The 23752-nt window shown below is 44.4% G+C and overlaps 1 protein-coding gene across 2 annotated transcripts in view; it reads left to right on the top strand.

Annotated features, from left to right (window-relative positions):
• Positions 1–23752, top strand: part of LOC311108534 (sodium/potassium-transporting ATPase subunit beta-1-interacting protein 2-like) — a gene marked incomplete at both ends in the record, with an annotated part of 178649 nt that overhangs the window by 140642 nt on the left and 14255 nt on the right. The window contains one exon of one of the 2 annotated variants that reach the window (XM_084151181.1): positions 12099–12299. The exons of the other annotated variant lie outside the window; for it this stretch is intronic. Within the exon in view, the coding sequence (XP_084007307.1) occupies positions 12099–12299 (201 nt within the window). The remainder of the gene's footprint in view (positions 1–12098; positions 12300–23752) is intronic. 2 annotated transcript variants of the gene reach the window in all.

The raw sequence follows: 23752 nt of genomic DNA, 5'->3' as shown, positions 1-23752 counted from the left end.
TTTGGGTTGGGGTAAGGGGGGGGGGGGGGGGGGTAGAAGGATTACTTTATCCTATCCCAGGTATTCTTTAAAAAGGTGGGGTTTCAAATGTCTCCGGAAGGTGGTGAGTGACTCCGCTGTCCTGGCGTCGTGAGGGAGCTTGTTCCACCATTGGGGTGCCAGAGCAGTGAACTGTATTGACTGGGCTGAGCGGGAACTATGCTTCCGCAGAGATAGGGGAGCCAGCAGGCCAGAGGTGGATGAACGCAATGCCCTCGTTTGGGTGTAGGGACTGATCAGAGCCTGAAGGTACGGAGGTGCCGTTCCCCTCACAGCTCCATAGGCAAGCCCCATGGTCTTGTAGCAAATACGAGCTTCAACTGGAAGCCAGTGGAGTGTGCGGAGGAGCGGGGTGACGTGAGAGAACTTGGGAAGGTTGAACACCAGACGGGCTGCGGCATTCTGGATGAGTTGTAGGGGTTTAATGGCACAGGCAGGGAGCCCAGCCAACAGCGAGTTGCAGTAATCCAGACGGGAGATGACAAGTGCCTGGATTAGGACCTGTGCCGCTTCCTGTGTAAGGCAGGGTCGTACTCTCCGAATGTTGTAGAGCATGAACCTACAGTATCGGGTCACCGCCATGATGTTAGCGGAGAACGACAGGGTGTTGTCCAGGGTCACGCCAAGGCTCTTCGCACTCTGGGAGGAGGACACAACGGAGTTGTCAACCGTGATGGCGAGATCATGGAACAGGCAGTCCTTCCCCGGGAGGAAGAGCAGCTCCGTCTTGCCAAGGTTCAGCTTGAGGTGGTGATCCGTCATCCATACTGATATGTCTGCCAGACATGCAGAGATGCGATTCACCACCTGGTTATCAGAAGGGGGAAAGGAGAAGATTAGTTGTGTGTCGTCAGCGTAGCAATGATAGGAGAGGCCATGTGAGGATATGACAGAGCCAAGTGACTTTGTGTATAGGGAGAATAGGAGAGGGCCTAGAACTGAGCCCTGGGGGACACCAGTGGTGAGAGCACGTGGTGCGGAGACAGCTTCTCGCCACGCCACTTGGTAGGAGCGACCGGTCAGGTAGGACGCAATCCAAGAGTGAGCCGCGCCGGAGATGCCCAGCTCGGAGAGGGTGGAGAGGAGGATCTGATGGTTCACAGTATCAAAGGCAGCAGACAGGTCTAGAAGGACAAGAGCAGAGGAGAGAGAGTTAGCTTTAGCAGTGCGGAGAGCCTCCGTGACACAGAGAAGAGCAGTCTCAGTTGAATGACCAGTCTTGAAACCTGACTGGTTTGGATCAAGAAGGTCATTCTGAGAGAGATAGCAAGAGAGTTGGCTAAAGACGGCACGCTCAATAGTTTTGGAGAGAAAAGAAAGAAGGGATACTGGTCTGTAGTTGTTGACATCAGAGGGATAGAGTGTTGGTTTTTTGAGAAGGGGTGCAACTCTCGCTCTCTTGAAGACGGAAGGGACATAGCCAGCGGTCAAGGATGAGTTGATCAGCGAGGTGAGGTAAGGGAGAAGGTCACCGGAGATGGTCTGGAGAAGAGAGGAGGGGATAGGGTCAAGCGGGCAGGTTGTTGGGCGGCCTGCCGTCACAAGTCGCAAGATTTTATCTGGAGAGAGAGGGGAGAAAGAAGTCAAAGCATAGGGTAGGGCAGTGTGAGCAGGACCAGCAGTGTCATTTGACTTAACAAACGAGGATCGGATGTCGTCAACCTTCTTTTCAAAATGGTTGACGAAGTCATCCACAGAGAGGGAGGGGGGGGGGGGGGATTCAGCAGGGAGGAGAATGTGGCAAAGAGCTTCCTAGGGTTAGAGGCTAATGCTTGGAATTTAGAGTGGTAGAAAGTGGCCTTAGCAGCAGAAACAGATGAATAAAATTTAGAGAGGAGGGAGTGAAAAGATGCCAGGTCCGCAGGGAGTCTAGTTTTCTTCCATTTCCGCTCAGCTGCCTGGAGCTCTGTTCTGTGAGCTCGCAATGAGTCATCAAGCCACGGAGCTGGAGGGGAGGACCGAGCCGGCCGGGAGGATAGGGGACATAGAGAGTCAAAGGATGCAGAAAGGGAGGAGAGGAGGGTTGAGGAGGCAGAATCAGGAGATTGGAGGGAGAAGGATTTAGCAGAGGGAAGAGATGATAGGATGGAAGAGGAGAGAGTAGCGGGAGAGAGTGAGCGAAGGTTGCGACGGCGCATTACCATTTGTGTAGGGGCAGAGTGAGTAGTGTTGGAAGAGAGCGAGAGAGAAAAGGATACAAAGTAGTGGTCGGAGACATGGAGGGGAGTTGCAGTGAGATTAGTAGACGAACAGCATCTAGTAAAGATGAGGTCAAGCGTATTGCCTGCCTTGTGAGTAGGGGGGGACGGTGAGAGGGTGAGGTCAAAAGAGGACTATCAAGGCGTCAAGCTCATTGATGTACTCTCCAAGGGAACCTGGAGGGCGATAGATGACAAGGATATTAAGCTTAAATGGGCTAGTGACTGTGACAGAATGGAATTCAAATGAGGAGATAGACAGATGGGTCAGGGGAAAAATTGAGAATGTCCACTTGGGAGAGATGAGGATTCCTGTGCCACCACCCCGCTGACCAGATGCTCTCGGGGTATGCGAGAACACATGGTCAGACGAGGAGAGAGCAGTAGGAGTAGCAGTGTTTTCAGTGGTAATCCATGTTTCCGTCAGCGCCAAGAAGTCGAGGGACTGGAGGGTAGCATAGGCTGAGATGAACTCTGCCTTGTTGGCAGCAGAACGGCAGTTCCAGAGGCTGCCTGAGACCTGGAACTCCACGTGGGTGGTGCGTGCAGGGACCACCAGGTTAGAGAGGCAGCAGCCACGCGGTGTGAGGTGTTTGTGTAGCCTGTGCGGAGAGGAGAGAACAGGGATAGGCAGAGGCATAGTTGACAGGCTGCAGCAGATGGCTACAATAATGCAGAGGAGATCGGAATGAAATGAACTAAACATCTGGGAAAGGAGAGAGCGGGGCCTCCCTCACCACAACTCCCAAATAGAACTCTCCCAACTTCCACCTCAGAAACTATAATTGTTGTAAACTACAGCGCTTCAATGTTTTCTAGGAATAGACTAACTTAGTTTATTCAGCTAGCTAACTAGGTGCAGTATTATTCCGTGAAAATCGTCCAGGCACTTAGTCATAAGACGCCACAGCCAGCTAGCATGCCGGACTCCAACAACACGGTTTAGCGCCAATACTCGGCCACAACAAACCACCAGTGTATCAACACGCAAGCAGATCGTTCGTGTCCGTGTCTAACGTTGTGGGTTAGTCCCGACAGCTTGAGCGAGTCCGTCGTCAACTTATTCAGCCAGTTAGTTAGCTAGAATAGTTAGCAAACTAGCTAGCCATTGCTTTCAGACAAAGAAGAACCCCTCCTTTCACGGCACGAACACACAGAGAGAGCCAAACTAACGTTAACTAGTCACCCATGTCCCGAATTCCTTGAACGACTCGGGCTATCAATATGTAAAAAACAAAACACAAATGTAGGTTATGACTTACCCCTAGCAGCTACTGTTAGCTAGCCAAGTGCAAAGCTAGCCACTGAATTGACTCAGCCAGTTCGCGTCTGTTCGCTCGGTCGTTCCAGCTATTGTTTACTAGTAGCTATCCAGGTAGCAACAAGCTAGCTAAATTTCAAGCACAGTAGCCACTTGGTACCTAACGTTAACGGTTCAGACAATGAGGTTAGAAAACAGCTGAATGGTAGGCAATTATTGTATGTAATTATTGTAGGCAGCCAGCTGGCGTAATTACAGGCACTCTCAGGCGTGAAACAACTATACCGTTGCTAATAGCTACTCGCCAGCTAGTCCAGGTGGTGGGTTAGCTAGCTAGCTTCGTGCTACACCGGGCATAGCCGAATACAATACTAACCTACAATAATTACATACAACAACCCACGATAACTACCTACAATACCTAACTACAATCTAAATACATAGTTTAAGCCTTACTCGACAAAGCCCAAGCTATGTATAAAGCCAAGCTTACCCGACGCCAAGCTTACCCGACGACCTCCTCCTTCCATGACCAATACCATTTGGTCTACCCACATGTACATATTACTTCAACTACCTCAACTAGCCGGTGCCCCCGCACATTGACTCTGCACCGGTACCCCCTGTATATATAGCCTCCCTACTGTTATTTCATTTTACTTCTGCTCTTTTTTTCTCAACACTTTTTTTGTTGTTGTTTTATTTTTAAAAATAAATGCACTGTTGGTTAAGGGCTGTAAGTAAGCATTTCACTGTAATGTCTGCACCTGTTGTATTCGGCGCATGTGGCCAATAAAATTTTATATGATTTGATTTGATTTATAGATAGTTGTTTGGTATAGATGGTTATTGCTGACCCCCTGATTTGTTTGTTCTGACACATCCCTCGACAGGCAATTAGAGACACCAGTCTTTAGACCAGGGCCCAGCTGCCCCTTTCCCCAGCCTCTCCCTGCCCCTCTCTCTGCCCCCCTCCCCCAGCTTCTCCCTGGCCTCTCTCTATTCTCTGTACCAGTAATTGCTAGACACCATCCGAAATCACAAACAAAACAAGAGTGCAGTTTGGAAGTTGAGGACCAATGTCCAGCTCAACATATGTTATGACTGAGACAGCCACAGGTGGATGATGCTGTTCTAATTAGCGTAGACAAATTACATGTCAAGTAATGTTACTGCATGTTTGTGTGTTCTCATTCATTGTGTGTTATGGGAGGTTATTAAAGGATAACTGGATTTCTTGGAATGATATGAGGTGCTTGACAGTGTGTGTAGCCCTGCTGTAAGTGTCTCTGTTGGCACAGAACACTATCCTATTCCATCCTCATTAGCAACTAAGCCTCAGTATTCTAATAGTTCGCAATGAAATAATGCATTTTTCCATGGTGCAATTAATGTAGCATAAAAGCCACTTGGCACATGCTAAGATTCTTTGTTTTAAATGTAGACTTTCTCTGAATATGGAAAATGGTAATCAATGGGAAACATAGGTATTCTTTTGCTGAACAATACAATTATTTCCCAATCTATTTCAGAGTATTCTGTTGGTTCTCCTTGTAACACAATTAGCCTAGTCATTGTGATCAGCCATTGGTTCAGCATGTACTTCTCATAGGACTGCCAAAGTCTGATTTCTTCAACTCGTTTGCTGATTATTGTTTTCCAACTTGACCCTTTCTCAAAGTTCTGATTACAGTGAGTCACTCCAAGGCTAGAACATTACTACAGAGCGGGTACTAAGCAGTACATAGCAAACTGCTGTGAGTGCAATACATTTAATTCAAAGACACAGACTTGTTTAGTGGTATTTACATGGTATGAATGTTTTTTTTCTGCCACATACAGAACTTCATGCAGGCTTTGTTAGGCATTCAGTTGTAAATCAGCATGTTGTGAGAAGCGTATCCTTCCTGTCAGAACAGTCTCAGAACAGTCCTCTAGAGTTTGGATTGATGTCTTAAAAGATAGAAAAGCTGATCTCTTGATCTCTTCCTGCGTTCTACAGGGAATTTTGACCCCTGCTACCATGAAAAGAATGAGAAATGTTCCCTAGTCCATCTGGGTCTCTTTCATTTGCCTGACGACGCAAACTGAATTCTTCCACTGTTCTATGTTCGCTACATACTTAAGTCTGAGACTGCCATCATTGAAGTCCTTTGTGGTGACGTCAAAATGAGGGGTGTTGTACAAAACAAAATAATCAGCGATTGGATCCTCTCTAACAAATCATAGTATCAAAGTTAATGATTCATTTTCAAGACGGTGCTTTACTCACGTGTGTTCTGGCTCTGGCCCAACCCATCGGTTTCTGGGACCAATCAGAATGGTTAGAATGTCTTTTTGTTCTAGAAATCGTCAGGCAGGTACTCAGATCCAGACTCATTGGGGAGAAGAAACTAACGTCCATGGGTGTGACGTAACGTTTGGCCGGAGGAAGGAGTTTGGGTAGCCAGACAACTCGTTCATAGCTGTCTGTCATACTTAGCAGTGTGACTGTCCCCATTTTGTGTTCAGAAAGCAAATCCCCCTGGCCAGGGCTAGTTAAGCATGTTTTGTAGATCTTGAAAATACTGCTGCAGGAATGTACTGGTGGTGTCTAAAATATATCAACAACATAACTCAGATGCCACTCTCATAGAAGTGTATCCATCCAATTTGTTTTGGCCTTTGTAGTGTCAGTGCTTTTGATGCTCAATCAATGTAATATTTAAACGGTTGTAGCCAATTTAAATTGATTTCTAAGGATTTTCTGGCTGATGAAACAACAATAAAGTACAAAGCTCTACAAATGGAACCCACAGGGACAGCAAAGTAAATTCCATTGGCCTCCATGCAACTTCTTTAATTTTTTTGTTGTTGATTTTAGTAATTTAGCAGACGCTCTTATCCAGAGTGACTTACAGTTAGTGAGTGCATACATTTTTTTTATTTTATTTTTTATACTGGCCCCCCATGGGAATCGAACCCACAACCCTGGCGATGCAAACTCCATGCTCTACCAACTGAGCTACATCCCTGCTGGCCATTCCCTCCCCTACCCTGGACAACGCTGGGCCAATTGTGCGCCGCCCCATGGGTCTCCCAGTCGCGGCCGGTTATGACAGAGCCTGGATTTCAATCAGGATTTCTAGTGGCACAGCTAGCACTGCGATGCAGTGCCTTAGACCACTGCGCCACTCGGGGAGAGTTCCTACAGATTTTAGATTAATACTTCATATGACTGATTTTCAATTATTACAAATTTTTGTGTTCTCTGGTGATGTCATGTGTCAGTGTGTAGCGGTAGGACGGAGTCAGGCGCAGGACACAGAACTTAGTCAATGACTTACTTTACTTGTCACAAGTAAATAAACATATCTTCCACGCAGGGAAGAAAATACCGACTCACAATGTCAATGACAACAAAACAACGAACAATCACGCACAACACCATGAGGGAACCAGAGGGTAAAATAGGGAAACAAATTATCGTAATTGGAACCAGGTGTGTGCAATATAGACAAAACAAGTAGAACACAGAAACATAGATTGGTGGCAGCTAGTACTCCGGTGACGACGAACGCCGAAGCCTGCTCGAGCAAGGAGGAGGAGCAGCCTCGGCTGAATTCGTGACAGGTGACTTCGTTTTTGTTGTACAGTATTTAATTTACTGCAGTAGGCTAAATCCGTGTCACACAGTGTTTCTTGGTAGTCTTAAACAAATCTACTTTGAAACAAAAGTATCCACCTCACCACACATGGTTATGGGCTTAAAAAAAGAAGACACCTGTACCATTTCAGATATAGAGTTGAAATGTATTCTATTTGAGTTTGCATCCCAATATTACACTTTATATGCATCACAGAAGACTGTAATATAACAAAACTTAATTAATTATGAAAAATATTAATAACATTCCACCCATGAGGCCATTAGAGGGCGATATGGTCATTAGACTTTAGGAAAGGGTTTTAAAGACAACTCTGTTAGTTACCAGGGCCGTGTTAGCATATCCTTCTGCAGTCATCAAGCATGGAAGATGACAACAACTCCTCTCAACCGTTAATTGCATCAAGAAAAGCCCAGACATCAACATCACCTTACTATTTAGTAGGAGTAATAACAACTAGTCCATTCTCAATAATACCTACCTCTCACGCTGTCCTTGTACTGGTTCCAAAATGATGCTGAGCCACACCAACAGTCAGTCAAAGGGTAATGGAAAGGTGTTTGTCTGCTAGTAAGGCAGGCATCCCTGTGCTACTGCAGATGGAACAGCGATGTGCTGAGCTGTACACTCACCACTCCTTCTCTCCCGCAATTTGACTGGTGATGGATAGTGTTTCTCCACACGACTGACGTTCATTACAGCAGATACAGAGGCAGGGAGACACAGAGAGGTAGACAGCAGCAACCTGGCCCTCCTCTCCTTCTCTCCACATCTAGCACTCTTTATTTACCACTTGTCTCTCTTCATATGAGGAGGCATGAGAACACACCTGTCACACTGAGCTGGGTCTGCCCTAAGTGCTAGGGGACAGGCAGAGGTGTGCTAGTCCAGCTAGTAGATTTAGGTCGACAGTACCTAAGATTTCACATACCAGCAGGCCATTATGGTATAGTGGTGGGTAAAGTTATGAGCAGTTGAAATATATATATATTTTTAAATGAACCCCTTTTTTCTCCCCAATTTCGTGATATCCAAATTGGTAGTTACAGTCTTGTCCCAATCGCTGCAACTCCCGTACAACCCTGCCAAGCCGCACTGCTTCTTGACACACTGCTCGCTTAACCCGGAAGCCAGTCACACCAATGTGTCGGAGGAAACACCGTACAACTAGTGACCGAAGTCAGCGCGCATGCGCCCGGCCCGCCACAAGGAGTCGCTAGAGTTCGATGGGACAAGGACATCCCGGCCGGCCAAACCCTCCCCTAACCCGGACGACGCTGGGCCAATTGTGTGCCGCCTCATGCGTCTCCCGGTCCCGGCTGGCTGCGACACAGCCTGGGATCGAACCCGGCTCTGTAGTGACGCCTCTAGCACTGTGATGCAGTGCCTTAGACCGCTGCACCACTCGGGAGGACAAAATTGATTTTACAATAAATTGAGATCCACGATAGGCGCAACAGCATTTGTTATTGTTTATGTTTTGAGGAAATGAGCATCCAGCATCATGATGACAAAATATATACAGTGGGGAGAACAAGTATTTGATACACTGCCGATTTTGCAGGTTTTCCTACTTACAAAGCATGTAGAGGTCTGTAATTTTTATCATAGGTACACTTCAACTGTGAGAGGCAGAATCTAAAACAAAAATCCAGAAAATCACATTGTATGATTTTTAAGTAAAGAATTTGCATTTTATTGCATGACATAAGTATTTGATCACCTACCAACCAGTAAGAATTCCGTCTCTCACAGACCTGTTAGTTTTTCTTTAAGAAGCCCTCCTGTTCTCCACTCATTACCTGTATTAACTGCACCTGTTTGAACTCGTTACCTGTATAAAAGACACCTGTCCACACACTCAATCAAACAGACTCCAACCTCTCCACAATGGCCAAGACCAGAGAGCTGTGTAAGGACATCAGGGATAGAATTGTAGACCTGCACAAGGTTGGGATGGGCTACAGGACAATAGGCAAGCAGCTTGGTGAGAAGGCAACAACTGTTGGCGCAATTATTAGAAAATGGAAGATGTTCAAGATGACGGTCAATCACTCTCGGTCTGGTGCTCCATGCAAGATCTTACCTCGTGGGGCATCAATGGTCATGAGGAAGGTGAGGGATCAGCCCAGAACTACACGGCAGGACCTGGTCAATGACATGAAGAGAGCTGGGACCACAGTCTCAAAGAAAACCATTAGTAACACACTACGCCGTCATGGATTAAAATCCTGCAACGCACGCAAGGTCCCCCTGCTCAAGCCAGCGCATGTCCAGGCCCGTCTGAAGTTTGCCAATGACCATCTGGATGATCCAGAGGAGGAATGGGAGAAGGTCATTTGGTGTGATGAGACAAAAATAGAGCTTTTTGGTCTAAACTCCACTCGCCGTGTTTGGAGGAAGAAGAAGGATGAGTACAACCCCAAGAACACCATCCCAACCGTAAAGCATGGAGGTGGAAACATCATTCTTTGGGGATGCTTTTCTGCAAAGGGGACAGGACGACTGCACCGTATTGAGGGGAGGATGGATGGGGCCATGTATTGCGAGATCTTGGCCAACATCCTCCTTCCCTCAGTAAGAGCATTGAAGATGGGTCGTGGCTGGGTCTTCCAGCATGACAACGACCCGAAACACACAGCCAGGGCAACTAAGGAGTGGCTCCGTAAGAGGCATCTCAAGGTCCTGGAGTGGCCTAGCCAGTCTCCAGACCTGAACCCAATAGAAAATCTTTGCAGGGAGCTGAAAGTCCGTATTGCCCAGCGACAGCCCCGAAACCTGAAGGATCTGGAGAAGGTCTGTATGGAGGAGTGGGCCAAAATCCCTGCTGCAGTGTGTGCAAACCTGATCAAGACCTACAGGAAACGTATGATCTCTGTAATTGCAAACAAAGGTTTCTGTACCAAATATTAAGTTCTGCTTTTCTGATGTATCAAATACTTATGTCATGCAATAAAATGCAAATTAATTACTTAAAATCATACAATGTGATTTTCTGGATTTTTGTTATAGATTCCGTCTCTCACAGTTGAAGTGTACCTATGATAAAAATTACAGACCTCTACATGCTTTGTAAGTAGGAATACCTGCAAAATCGGCAGTGTATCAAATACTCGTTCTCCCCACTGTATGTACATGGGTGCAAGGATGTCCGAGGGAAAAACTCTGTTTGAAGTAACGTCTTGTTGTAATTTTGCAAACAGACCTGACAATTTTACTGCTATAGATTCCAGCTTTAATTTCAGGCATTTCATGTATTTCTTTGTCCACTTTGCAGGTTTTAATGTAATTACAATCTGGAACATTTAAGTAGTCTGGCACTGGACCTGTGTTGGATGAGGCCTTGCATTTCTGATTGTATTGGAGAGCCTGCTCCATCAATATCCACTCCTCAATGAGACACACAAGCAGACAATAATTATGCTGTGGGTTTGTTGTTTGGCAAGGATCCGACAAAACATTTCCGCCTGATGTGGATTTCAAGATGAATTAAAAGCAGTTTATCGCAACACTCACGCCCTTCTGTGGACAAACACTGGCACCATTTCTAGAGGCAGAGGAATGATAGATATTGATATGCAGTAATGCCACTGAACCCAATCCCCCGGATGATTCACTCTCTGAGAGCAGGAGAAAATAAAAGTTGGAGCTGGTTGATAAGTGTTGTTTGGAAGAAAAAAAAGTGGGTGGTGTTACTTGGCTTTGTAAGTGAGAGGGAATGCTTGTCTCTGTACCAAATACCAAGGTTTTATGCTAAAATAACCGATACACTGCGCAGCAGGCAATGGCAAATGTAGGGCTCGAAGGCACGCTTGTCTGATTTAAGCAGTGCTCAGAATTGTGAGTTGAAATGTGAAAATGCAGGTCTTTAGTGAGAGTCAATCGAGCAGAGGGTGATAATGCGTGAATCAAATATATTCAGTCATGCGTTCGTAGACGTGAGAACCGGGTAGAGGTTTAGGAGCTAGAAGTACCATTTCTGAGATTATGGATTTTGTTTCATTCCCTCTTAATTTGTTATAGTTGGATTTAGGACGTGTGCATGCACACTTCTCTCTCAATACCCACTAGAATTATCCTCAGCTTGGATAGCTGCCATTGACTCAAATGACCCTGGGTGTCACAAGTGCTTTTTGTACGCCAGCAGTTGGATCGCTAGCGCTGGAAATGGCACAGAAAAGTGCAGAGCTGGGATTTGAGAAATGGGATTTCTTCCGCCGCTTGATTGTAAAATAAATGGCATTCGAAAGCTAAATGCATGTTGGCTTAGTTTTACTTGCTGTGTACTCTTGTTCTGCTCAGAATGAATAGCCTTCCGAGATGCCGGGAAAGAGGCAGAATATATAATTGTGTTGCAGAATGTTAAGCAAAGCTTTTAACTTGACTCATGATGAAATACTGCCAAAGCAGCAGTAGTACAATGCTTTTCCCACTTCAGAATGAAAGATTATTCTTAAAAACAAATGTCATAATTAGGGTCATTATTGAAAGTAAAATACACATGGAATTAAATAAGAATCTCAATCTCCTGCAGGCTGTGCACCCTTTTTAAAGGGTAGGAAAGGGGTAGCGTAGAGAAGTCACAGAGGGGAGGTTTTTCACCTTATTAGCCATTGTTCAATGCCAATGAACACATTTTATCTTGATTAGAATATTGTGGAGCGCTGGGTGTTTGACCTACGCTGTTAAATCACTGGCAGACAGATGTGTAATCTTAAATTAGCTTGGGTATCCCCCACACCCCCGATCTACAAAACAGTAGTACCTACAGTATCTCTCTCTCTCTCTTTCTCTCTCTCTCGCGCTCTCTTTCTCTCGCGCTCTCTTTCTCTCGCTCTCTCTCTCGCTCTCTCTCTCGCTCTCTCTCTCGCTCTCTCTCTCTCTCTCACGCTCTCTCTCTCTCTCGCGCTCTCTCTCCCTCTCTCTCTCTCGCTCTATTGTTTCTGCCTGCAGGACAGTGACCTGATCATGACCTTCAACATTTCCATGCACCGTTCCTGGTGGATGGAGAACGGTCCAGGCTGCAGGGTGACGCCCGTCACCCCTCCTCCGTCCTGGGCCCCAGAGGACCACCGCTACATCAGCATCGCAGGCTGTCTGCTGGAGTACCAGTATGTGGAGGTGGCCCACAGCTCCCTGCAGATCCTCCTGGCTGTAAGTATAGTAGACCTCTGGCTGTTTGTGTCGGACTGCTACCCGCTACCCTCCCTCTCATCTCATCTCAGCAGGGGGATGGGATGGACAGTGCTAGGCTTTGGGCATGTGGGACTCTTTTTGTTGGAGTCCCACATGCCCTGTACACTGACCTTGTTTCACATGAAGAGGCTTTTATATTTTGGATATGGTGAACCATGTCATTCTGCACAGAAATGTTCATCTTGGTTTCAGTTTAGTGAGGCTGTCTACCTGTGTTATGATGGATGGAGTTAGTCGTGTGCCTGTGCACAGTCATCAATGCTGAGACATGCCAATGGGATGTGAAACACAACCCTAATAAGGCAGTGCTTAGCGAGCAGGCAAGAAAGACCCGAGCTGCATTATTTTGTCTCGTATTAATGGCTGCCTACTACTTTAGTGACTAATGGTCTTGCAGCAATATTATAACGCAGAAAATAGTCAATGGTAAAAATAACTCTTAGGCCTGGCGGCAGCTTTTAGTGGCTTGGCAGTGGGCCATCCCAGGGGGATAGCAGGGGAAACGCAATTCCCTTATTGATGATTGGTTTTCCCTCCGTTCTCCTCCAGAGCACGCGTGTGTGTGTGTGTGTGTGTGTGTGTGTAGGGAAAACCGTCCCCAGTGTATCTTTATTTTTTCCTCTCTCTTCCGCCACTCATAATTATAGTCCCCAGGCTCGCAGTGTGAGCGGGAAATTCCCACAATGCACCAGGATATTTCATAATGACTTAATGTATGGCGTATAATTAGGGGAATGTGTTGATGAAACAGAGCGGGGTGTTGTTGCTGTGTAAATTATCATGGCAAGGTTCCCCATAGATAGATCCCAGGAGAAAATGTTCTCTCCCCCAGTGTGTGAAAGACTGAGCGTTCTACCCAGCTAACCATCCGATACTTTATCTGCCTGGATTCAGAACTATTCTTAAACTCTATCAGTTCCCAACTGACACTGTGCAACCTACTTTGGATTGGATTTCAGGGCTACTTCTCGGGTTTATAAGTTAGATCTCAATGTATTTTACTCTTCATATTGGAATATTTTTCAGTCATAAACCTAACACTTGATAGGATTAAACAAACATTTATTGATTTCTAACCACTGTTTTAATTAAAAAACAATTACATTTGATGTTTCTTGTCTCATAATTAGATTGTTTCGATTGAGAACAATCGTGAGAAGGTGGATGATCATATCCCTTTTGCCAGTCATATGCTCTGTCTACTGTAGTACAATTGCATTAACATCAAACAAGGTCTGTGCATTGAGTCTACAGTATATTCCACCACCTGTTCATCCTATCTCTCTTGTGGGACAGTAGAATGGATACATAACACAGTTCCAAACACCAGTGAGAAATATGCTTAGAGCCTGTCAGATATTATGTAGAAAATGGTTGGAGTTATTGCAAGTTCAATAATGCTTAGTCTCCTAAACACAGGAGCTGTTCCACTAGCATTGTGTCAGGAGAATTTCAGGTGCCAGGATCAATATGACAATGATTGAATTAAGTTCTCCCTGAAACATCGAAGGGGAAAGACGGGTGTCTGTGTCAGCAGAAACTGGGCTGATTTAAATGGCTGCATGGAGCCCAATAATACTACAATGGTTTGATACTTATTTCTGATATTTAGGTGGAATCTTTTACTGCTACCGACATCACTTTTGTCATTGCTTAACCATCTTAAATGTAATGAATACTCAGGGAGAAAAAGGTGTAGATTCACACGCAGAGCGCGGCAGGTGTTTATTACGCCTTCACAGAAGGCAGGAATCGTGGTCACAGGCAGGCAATGGTCATACACAGGTAGGCAAACAGGCAGGAGAATCAAAACTAGGACTGAAGGCTAAAACTGGTTCTCACAAACAGGCTAGGAAAAGGCTTAGTAGAGTCAAAACGAACAATACTTCACAAGGCAGAAACAGAAAGAACTGAACTAAATAAGGAGCTGATGAGACCAGGTGAGTATCAATGAACAAAAATGAAAGACAGGGCTACGTTCAAGAACACAAAGAAACAGGGCTACGTTCAAGAACACAAGGATGACTAAGAAAATAAATACAGAACCTTACATTAGACCAGAAAAACAGAGTTGCAACTTTTTATTTCAAATGCTAAAATTTGTTTGGAGAGAGCAAATCCATAGAAAGTTTAATATTAAAACTAATGGCCAAAGTGTGTTATGCTCTCTTATATAAACTAAAAGCTAGACCTAAGAGTGGTTCTTGGTCCTCTCAGAGCACTAGTCTCGGCAGTGGAGTCATTTGGGAAGTGGTGTGTCATGCTTTGTCAGTATGACTGATAGTTATGAGCAAAAGTCTGCAGCCATTCAATCTGCAGACCTGGCCACAGTGTCCAGCATCTACTAGAAATTATGCAAATCATATGCAAACAATAGCACTGTATTACACATACCGGTATTCCCATAATACTTATGCAATGTTGCCATAATTAATTTTTATTGTTGTTGTCTATAAGTAGCTTTTTACTAGCTTAATGGAAAGCATTGGGCTGAATCTAGAATCAATTTGACAAATTACCCCCGATACTCTGGAAGCGGCTTTGTGTGGTGGCACTGGAAGTCTTAGCGACAGACTTCAAAATTGGGCTGAGAAAAAGTCCCAATAAGCATCCCAAACACACTCCTCCTGTCTCAGACGTTTGACATGGATGGAAGACTGTTTAATTGTCTGTCAGCATGAGGCAACAATGTAAATTTTCCCCAGCACCTCTCTGATGGATAATGAATGGCTTTGTTTCCTCACATGAGAATCTCAGGGCTAGAAATGACTGGTTCATTATCTTTCCCCCAAACTGAATGAGTGGCTCTTTGATCTGTTAACTGCAGAGACAACCACCAACCCTCTCTTCTCCTATTCTCTTCTTCCCCCTCTGCCAGACAAGAACAAAATTGATCTGAAACTTTTTGTTGTCCCTCTTCTTTCATTGAAGTACAGTCATTTGACAGCGTACAAAGTACCCTAGTAATAATTTCTTATCTCATATTTATTAATGAAAATAACCCAGGAGGTTAATCTAATTCAGTAATATCTATGAAAATGGGCCACAATGAAAGGGCCTCCCTGTGTGAACTACAATGATGAAATTCCTTATGTTCTTCCTGCTCAGGTCTCATACAGAGATAATTATAAGGATTAGAGCAGAAGCATCGCAGAGAGTGCTGTCATTTCCCTGTCATGCACGCACCCGCCATTTTTAACATCTACCTCGTCTCTGACGGAATACGTTGTTCCCTAAGTCTCATTGTTTTTCTGTTACTGTCTTTTTTAACATCAGAGCAACAGAGCAGCACCTTGTGTTAATGAGGTTTCCCTCAAAGCAGAGAATTGATGTAGGGGCCTAATCTGTTCATTTACAACCAGCCTAGACATTAGTATGGCTGTACGCATCATTACGCCATGAGGAAGCCTCCGTCTCAAAGTAATTAAATAGAGTTGTGTCGTAATGAGAAGCCTGCAGTGGATGAGACTGAGAGAGAATTCGAATCAGTGGAGGATCTTTTTATGTTACTACTCCACTGTTCTCCTCTCCTCCAGTCCTTGTCTTTGTCTGATTGAAACTCTGAAGGACTTTGTTTTGCTGTCAACATCAGACAGGCAGGCAGGTAGCTACGGTAGATAACGAAGATGTTTATTGGCACAGTGACCTTTTACCAGAGTATTGTAATAAAGCCAGCCCAAGCAGTTTGCGGTGGGGTCACTGTGACACTGTCAACATGAGACTGTTGGGGTAGATGGCACTTAGCTGAGGGACCATAAGTTATTTTCAGCTCTGGGGTTGTGAGATTCGGTGAAACTGTGGTGTCTCACTGCTCTTTCTCCACATCCCATCTACAATTACACTTTGTTTCCTCCAGCCTAGAATGTCATTATCTATGGATAATGTGTTAATGTTCCGAAGGGAATCGGTGGAAAAGGTACTGAAAATCTCATATCAGTAAACATACTGTGTTCTTCAGCTCAGCATTCAGCAGTGGTCCACCATGCTCTGGGAGTGTAATCACACAGCACTGAGTGGGAGTTGAACCACTGATGATGGTTAACACTATGGATGTCCTCCGTCTCACCTTGGTCACCACACTGTGGCGAGGTCCAGCCATTTTGCTATGCACCATCGTCTGCTACATTAACCATTAACCATTATCTGCAGCCAACCTCTGGGACATGAGGAGTGCAGGAAGACGCTGTGTTGCCAGGCAGATTTCTCTGTTCTTCCTTCACACTGGGAGAGAGAGAGAGTGAGAGAGAGAGAGAGAGAGAGAGAGAGAGAGAGAGAGAGAGAGAGAGAGAGAGAGAGAGAGAGAGAGAGAGAGAGAGAGAGAGAGAGAGAGAGAGAGAGAGAGAGAGAGAGGCTCCAGCAAACGCCACCACACCACTGGGGTCTAAGGGAGAGCCTGGGGGAGAGGGGTGAGAGAGAGGGGGGCGGCCAGCTCACATGGCTGGATGAGCAACTAAATGAGCTGTGTCCGGCACACAGTAGCATGGCTGATGCCTCGGAGGTCCGCGGCCAGTTTCTCTAAGAACAGCCAGCAAGTCGACCCGAGGAAGGCCATGAATCAGAAGGGCACCCACGTTCACTCTAACAAAGCTGTTAGCTGAGGAATGATGAGGCTCTAAAGGTATGACTAACTATTCTATTCAAAACATGTGCATTGACTGCGTTTGGACAATGACATGGTTTAATGCGAGAGTAATTAAAGTAACCCTGATAGGAACTGTGAGAGTCAATGCCAGATAGTGCTGCTGTATAGCAGCTACTTAAAGTTGCACATTGATATAAAGTAATGGCAAAGTTCCATAGAGCTGTAAGGGGACTGGGTCTGTACAGAGGAGCTAACTTGTCATTGATGGGTGCTTCCAAGACAGGTGCCATAGGGTTACAGTATATGTAGCAGGCTGAACTCCTGGCTAGTACCACTTACTGTCAAATGTTAACTTTACAATTATGCCCAGGCTCCCATATCCAGAGTGACATCTCATAAACTCACACAGACACACACACACACACACACACACATACACACACAGGAGGAGACAGCTCTTACTGGAGGAGACAGCTGTTGGAGTCCACAGCCCCCTCTACTCCTCCATCACATCCTCTAACCTGTACAGACAGACAACAGGCATCCTGAGCCCACGGCCAGAAGAGACACTTTAATGAATGAGACTATTAGACATAGCTATGGTGATGTGCTTATGATAATATTTTAAATGACACTTGTAATGTATCACACCTTGTTTAATTACATAGTGCCTTCTGACAGTACTGTTGCAGTGTATTTTGTTAGGTATTCAGAGTGGGTCTTTGAATGTGAGTGTAATTGTTTGTAGAAGAGCTTATGCCTGGGTCCATTAGCTACAAGATTAAAGGGACGTACGGCATACCCATACGTATAATACTTTCACCCATCACTCAGGCACTGTGAAAGCCCCTTTCAGCAAGTCGACCCCTTTCACAGTGCCTGAGTGATGGGTGAAAGTATTTTACGTATGGGTATGCCGTGCGTCCCTTTAATCTTGTTTAGTATTTGCCTGGTTAATAGTCGAGCTCTTTGCTATATTATTTACCCTTCTCTGAATTTAGCCTGTTGATTAAGTGGGAGAATTAGCATAACCTCCAAGTGTTTAAACAATGCCATTGCTGCTTTACTGCTGTGATCTATTCACAGATTAGTGGAAATACCTTGCTTGTTTTATTCTCCATATGATCCCACCATTTTAATTTCGATTTATTTTCCTGTGGTTTGGTATTTCTGTCGTGATGGGATGAGAAATTCACTCTCTCCTTGTCTTTCTGTCTTTAGACATTCATTTCTATTCTGCACCTGAACCTCCCTCTCTCTCACTGCCTCCAATGTTAATTTCAATGGCTATTGTTCAAAGCTATGTCTGGCGCGGATAACAGAATGGAAAGATGGATATCTGTAGAGAAATCACTATTGAAGACCCGGTGGCTGGGCTCTGGGTAATATAAAGCAAACACTAAGGCCAATTTGGCCAAGTCATTTTAAGAGGATTGGAGGAGGTATCAGTCATGGCGGAGGAATCTGTTCCTTTGATGTACCGGCGGAGGAAAAACACTTTGCCTTCCAAGTCTTCCAAGTCTCTGATTGAATCTCGAGGTATACGAATTAAACAAAAAGGCCACAGTGATAGATGAATCCAATTCATTTAGCCAGGATAGGTGCTTTGCTCAAATTGCCGCTTCTTTTGACAATCTGTTTTTCTTCCCCAAAGGCTACACTGGTTTCACGCCTGTGCATGTCTAGAATGCTATTTTTAAAGCTGTCAGTTCTGTGAATTGTGAATGCTTTAGCCCCTGGAATAAAATGTATCAGCTTTGACAGTGTCCAACACCCTGAGGGAAGTGAATCAATTTGCCTCATTACATGTCAGTCCCTAAAGACACACACAGAGACCATGGCCGCACGGAATTGCAATCTTAGACTAATTGTTGTGTTGAAACAGAGTCATGCTCACCAAATCATTCAGGAGACACCCGTCAGTCTGGCTCACAACGTTGTTATCAGAGAGGCTTCAGTATCAATCTCAGGCCCCTTTCAATCAATCTCTCTCTCTCTCTGTTCTTATTCAAAGCCTGTTTCTCTGTGTCTCTCTCTCCTGGCCCACCTCTGTCCTCTTCCTCCCCCTCTCTCTGTGAGAAGGGCTTGTTGTTGTGGAATAACGGCGTGGACCTGGGCTGAGTGACAGGAGAGCTGATATTGTCAGGATCTCTGACGTGTCAGAGCTTCTCATCTGATAAGCCAGAGAGAGAGCGAGATCGGCGGCGAGAAGGCGGGCGCCTATTTTTCAAATGTCAGAAACGATACGGGACGGCGCTTGATGGGACCCTGCGAGCTGCGAGGGCACAGTGTTTCATTCCGCTGCGTTATTTACGAGAGGCTTTTCATCCCAATGCCCATATCACAGAGCTGGACATTATGAGTCTGCCTCCACACCACTGAGCTGATTATTACGAGTGCACAAAGGGGAGAGATAGCACTGCATTGGTGCTGCTGGGGCTCGGGCCGTCATTGGGAAAGCATTGTAGTGACACTGACAGTGTGTTAGTAGCAGCGTACCGCCTCGGTCACGACACAACATCGTCAGAGTAAAAATAAATGGCTGTCTATCATTGTGACATGTAGGACACGCTGTGGTGATGTTTAGCTCAGCCGTATATGTTTTGACAAAGGGCATATTATTTGTAAGCTCTCCACTGTCACAATAGGCATATAATGTGTTTGGCTGAATAGCAAACAGCCTTGGTGTATGAAGTACTGTATGTCTATGACGAAGTTACAGTGTGTTGATACTCTATGGGCTGTATTTTGTGGAGCTCTAGTTACAGGAAGCACATGTTCTCTGGGGATGCAGTTAGGGAATAAACATGTTCCTAATGTGTACTGTAGCGTTGTGTTGAGATATTCCGCTTAGTGTTAAGAAGGCATTTGACCCTGCCTATGTTATCCCTGCCTATGTGCTTAATAGGTCCCTCTCACTCTTCACTCTCCTCCTTCGACTCCCTCTCTCCTCTACTCTCACTGTTTTGATTTTTAAATCAAATTGTCTATCACAGCGTTTGTCAGGATAGCATCTTTCACTTACCCCGTTATGCCTGATCAGGGAAAGAACATATCTATGACGTGTTATAAAATAGCCATTACTTCTTGAGGGCTTTGGGAGGTCACAGGAACAATTACCAGGAAGTCACACAGGCTGTGCACCAAATGGCTTATTTTCCCCCATGACCCTCCTATTTAGGGGAATGATGTGAGATAAAACAGAAAAATCTATCAAGCTTCACATAGGTGCATCACACTTTACAATTAGAAATACACAGATATCCCAGACTACCTTAATGATTTGTTTGCATTCCCCTCCTTACATTGAGGTCAAAACTAGCATTAGCTTTACCATCTTCTTCTCAGGCCGATATTAGCTGGCTTGCCATTCATTTGGAGACTTTAGGCTCAGTATACAGCGCAAGCATCTACTCAAGGCTCTCAGGGCTCAGTACATTACAGAGGGGCCATATGCCAGGTTGGTATTCAAACAGTATCTTGGCAAGATCAATGGAGAGATGTCTGAATCTATTATAGTAAACAAAGAGCAATTCTGCTCCGAGATCAGAGAGTTGGCTTTTACAGCAAGCAATCAATGCCTGGACAATGGCCACATAATGATTGTCAAGTGATGGAAAAGTATCTCTGCAAAGCCAATAAGGTTAGCCAATAAGACCAGAACCAATAAAGCAGAGTTGTGTATTTTGAGATGCTTTGCCAGAGGTAAAGCACATTATCTAATCCACCTTGGGTCTCTTCCATCAATTCAATACTGTAGTCATGTGTGGGTGTGGGTGGAAGCAGCATCAATCTAGAAGGATATTATGGAATGTACCTTTAATGGTCTAGATCAGGGATGGGCAACTTTGATGGGGGTGTTTTCAAGTTAATTTCCAGCAATTCTACACATTTTGCCATGGGGCGGAGAGAAGATTTAGCAATTGTATTACTAATTTCATGCAATTTGACTCATTTTGCCATGGGGCGGAGAGAAAAATGTGTAGTTTTACAGGTAATTTCCTGCAATTCTGATGATAACTGATGGTCAGTGGGCCCCACCCCGGTCGGTAATTTGACCATGCTTACTACAAGTTTAGACAGCTGGCCGCTAGACTAACTTACCAATCAAAACAAAAATTGCTGACATGGGCTAAGTAAGTGACTGCTGATGCACAACCACATTTCTAATTATTATTCGAACTCTCAACAATAAGTTGAGACCTCGACTGAGTTCTAAAATGTGTTGTTGAAATTGGTCTGCGGGCCTACAAAAGGGGGACCATGCTGCCAGTTGCCCATCCCTGGTCTAAACCCAAACCTGTAACCATAACCAGTGAAAATGAGAACAAATAGTCCTCTCCTGTGTGGGTTACCAAGCAGTGCAAACCCAGTAAAGGTCATTCCACCGCAACCCTCTGTCAGTCAACATACATGCAACAACCATGTCACGTAACCAGCCTATTCCTTTTTCAATCTTGACTCTTTGCTAACAGGAGGGTCAGCAAATGATAAAGGTATGCGATAAAGAAAGCGATTTCTCCATTCAGTCGTATTTGGCCATGGTATGTTTGGTCTGCTGGTGAGACTTTAGATGTCTGTCTCAGACGTATAAAGGAGATGGGAATAATGGTCCAACACTTCACAAACATCTCTGTGTGTTTGAAGAGAGAAGAGTGGGAGGAAAGCACCAACCATGTGTTTATTGTGCTGTTACACGGCCATGTCAAAAAGCCACTCATTCTCCCCAACAGTTAAGTGCCTTCACAATTGTGAAATTGGAAAATTGGGTCTGATGTGTGTAGTTGGAGAATCACAGTAGTCTCAGAGGAAGCAAAGACTTCTGCCTTATTTCTGATCATTTGGTTTGGTACCACTGAGACTATGCAACAGCTATCCTGGAATAAAAGAGCTCTCCTGGTACAAATCATTGATTGCTTGTTATCTCTTTGGATTCCCTAGAAATAGTAGGGCAACCAAACAGGGCATATAACATCGTTAAAGATCATTATGAATACCGGTAATTGCTTTAGGGAATGACTTAATAAATATGACCTTTCAGTAGAGAGAGATATGTTTAAACCACGTACCATTTCAACATTCAGTGATTCTGCTAAAGATGCATAGTCCATTACCATGTTTGCTCAAGAGATTCAGACTAAATGTTGAATAATCCTTCATATTAATGAATTTTTAACCTAGCAGATTAATATTGATTGCCTGTTGCTTAGACATATTACTTTCGTTTGCGTTATGTGCTGTTTTCCAAAGCACACATTTGGCTTGTAATCAGTCTGGGGTACAGGCCAAGATACATGTTTCCCCACATACAGCTTTGAGTAGTGACCGTCAGGCTTGGTTGAGAGTAAAAAAGTGAATAGTTTAGGGTTTCTTGTATATACCAATCAGATAAAAATGCACCTCAACAGAATGGTCTGGTTTGGTGGAATCTCTCCTTACTTTGTGTGTGAGTTATGTTCTTACTTGAAATATTTCATGTTTCAATTTCTCAAAACTCTTTCAGGCGAGTTTCCTTCCATCCTGTCAGCCTCTTTCTGGCAAACTGTGGCCATCGATTTAAGAGGTAAACTTGTTTGAAAGCATTTATGATTCAATGAGAAAATGAGTTGAATTCATGGACAGCGATGACATTTTTAGCATTCTCATTTGAATTTTGACTTGACACATTTTCAGTTAGAAGCATGTGATTATTGAACCAATTGTATTGATTCCAAAATGTATTTCTAATCACACAAATGAGGGAAGGAGTATGGCTGCGTCCCAAATGCACCCTATTCCCTACATAGTGCTCTACCTTTGATCAGAAGCTGGACAAATATAGTACACTATATGGAATAGGGTGCTATTAGGACTCACACTCTATCCTCATCCATTATGTACAATGTTTTACACTACAACCTACAGTATATCAATCTTTCATTTGACCTCTTTGCCTCCTCTCTTTTTAGAAAAAGATGCCCACCAGCTGAAGGCTCAATAGAGAAGTCAATGAGCTTGGCCCTTGGACATGATTAAGGAAGTAAAAGGTTAATTTAGCAACCTAACAAGACCAATGCCAATGTGTAACTCACACAGCACAAGCTCCACTGTAGGGAGACTAATTCAGATGAAGAGCTGGGTGTATGTTGGTCCCCCAAGGAGGGTTAGAATGAAGATAACTGAATTGGTTTCTGCTCTAATGTTGGCAGATTTCTAAAGACACTGAGGTTTATTTGGATTAGACCCAAAGAATGGTCCCAGCTCATAGCTGAAAGTCAGCCCTTCATCTACATTACTTGAAATCTAATGAATTCCTCAATCTCTGATTTTCTAAGGATTTTAAATTGCACTGTCAAATGATGATTCACTGATGTATCAATGTATACAAATATACACCAGGGGAAATTCACTTGTGAATACACTAATGAGTATATTCTTATATTAGAATAGCACAAAGTAGCTTAAAAAATGTTGGCTAATAATGATACTGTGTTCTTACTGAGTACTGTGCAAATGAAATGTATTTGATGGTTGTGGATGTGTGGGGTGATGCTTTGCTATTTTTATAAATTTTTTATTTAACCTTTATTTAACCAGATAAGCCAGTTGAGAACAAGTTCTCATTTACAACTGCGACCTGGCCAAGATAAAGCAAAGCAGTGCGATAAAAACAACACAGAGTTACATATGGGGTAAAACAAAACATAAAGTGTCAAGGCGTGCTGAAGGTGGGTGTGGTGTAGGAATCATGCGCAGGACACAGAGGCTCAGTCCAAAGGCTTTAGTGCAATAAATATATATCCAACCGAAGCAAAATAAGCCCGAAGGCAAAATGCACGACGCACACAGG

Source organism: Coregonus lavaretus (assembly GCF_964263955.1).
Source record: "Coregonus lavaretus genome assembly, chromosome: 33".
Taxonomy (NCBI): Eukaryota; Metazoa; Chordata; class Actinopteri; order Salmoniformes; family Salmonidae; genus Coregonus; species Coregonus lavaretus.
The sequence above is the reverse complement of the archived record's forward strand: the minus strand, read 5'-3'. Positions and strand labels throughout refer to the sequence as shown.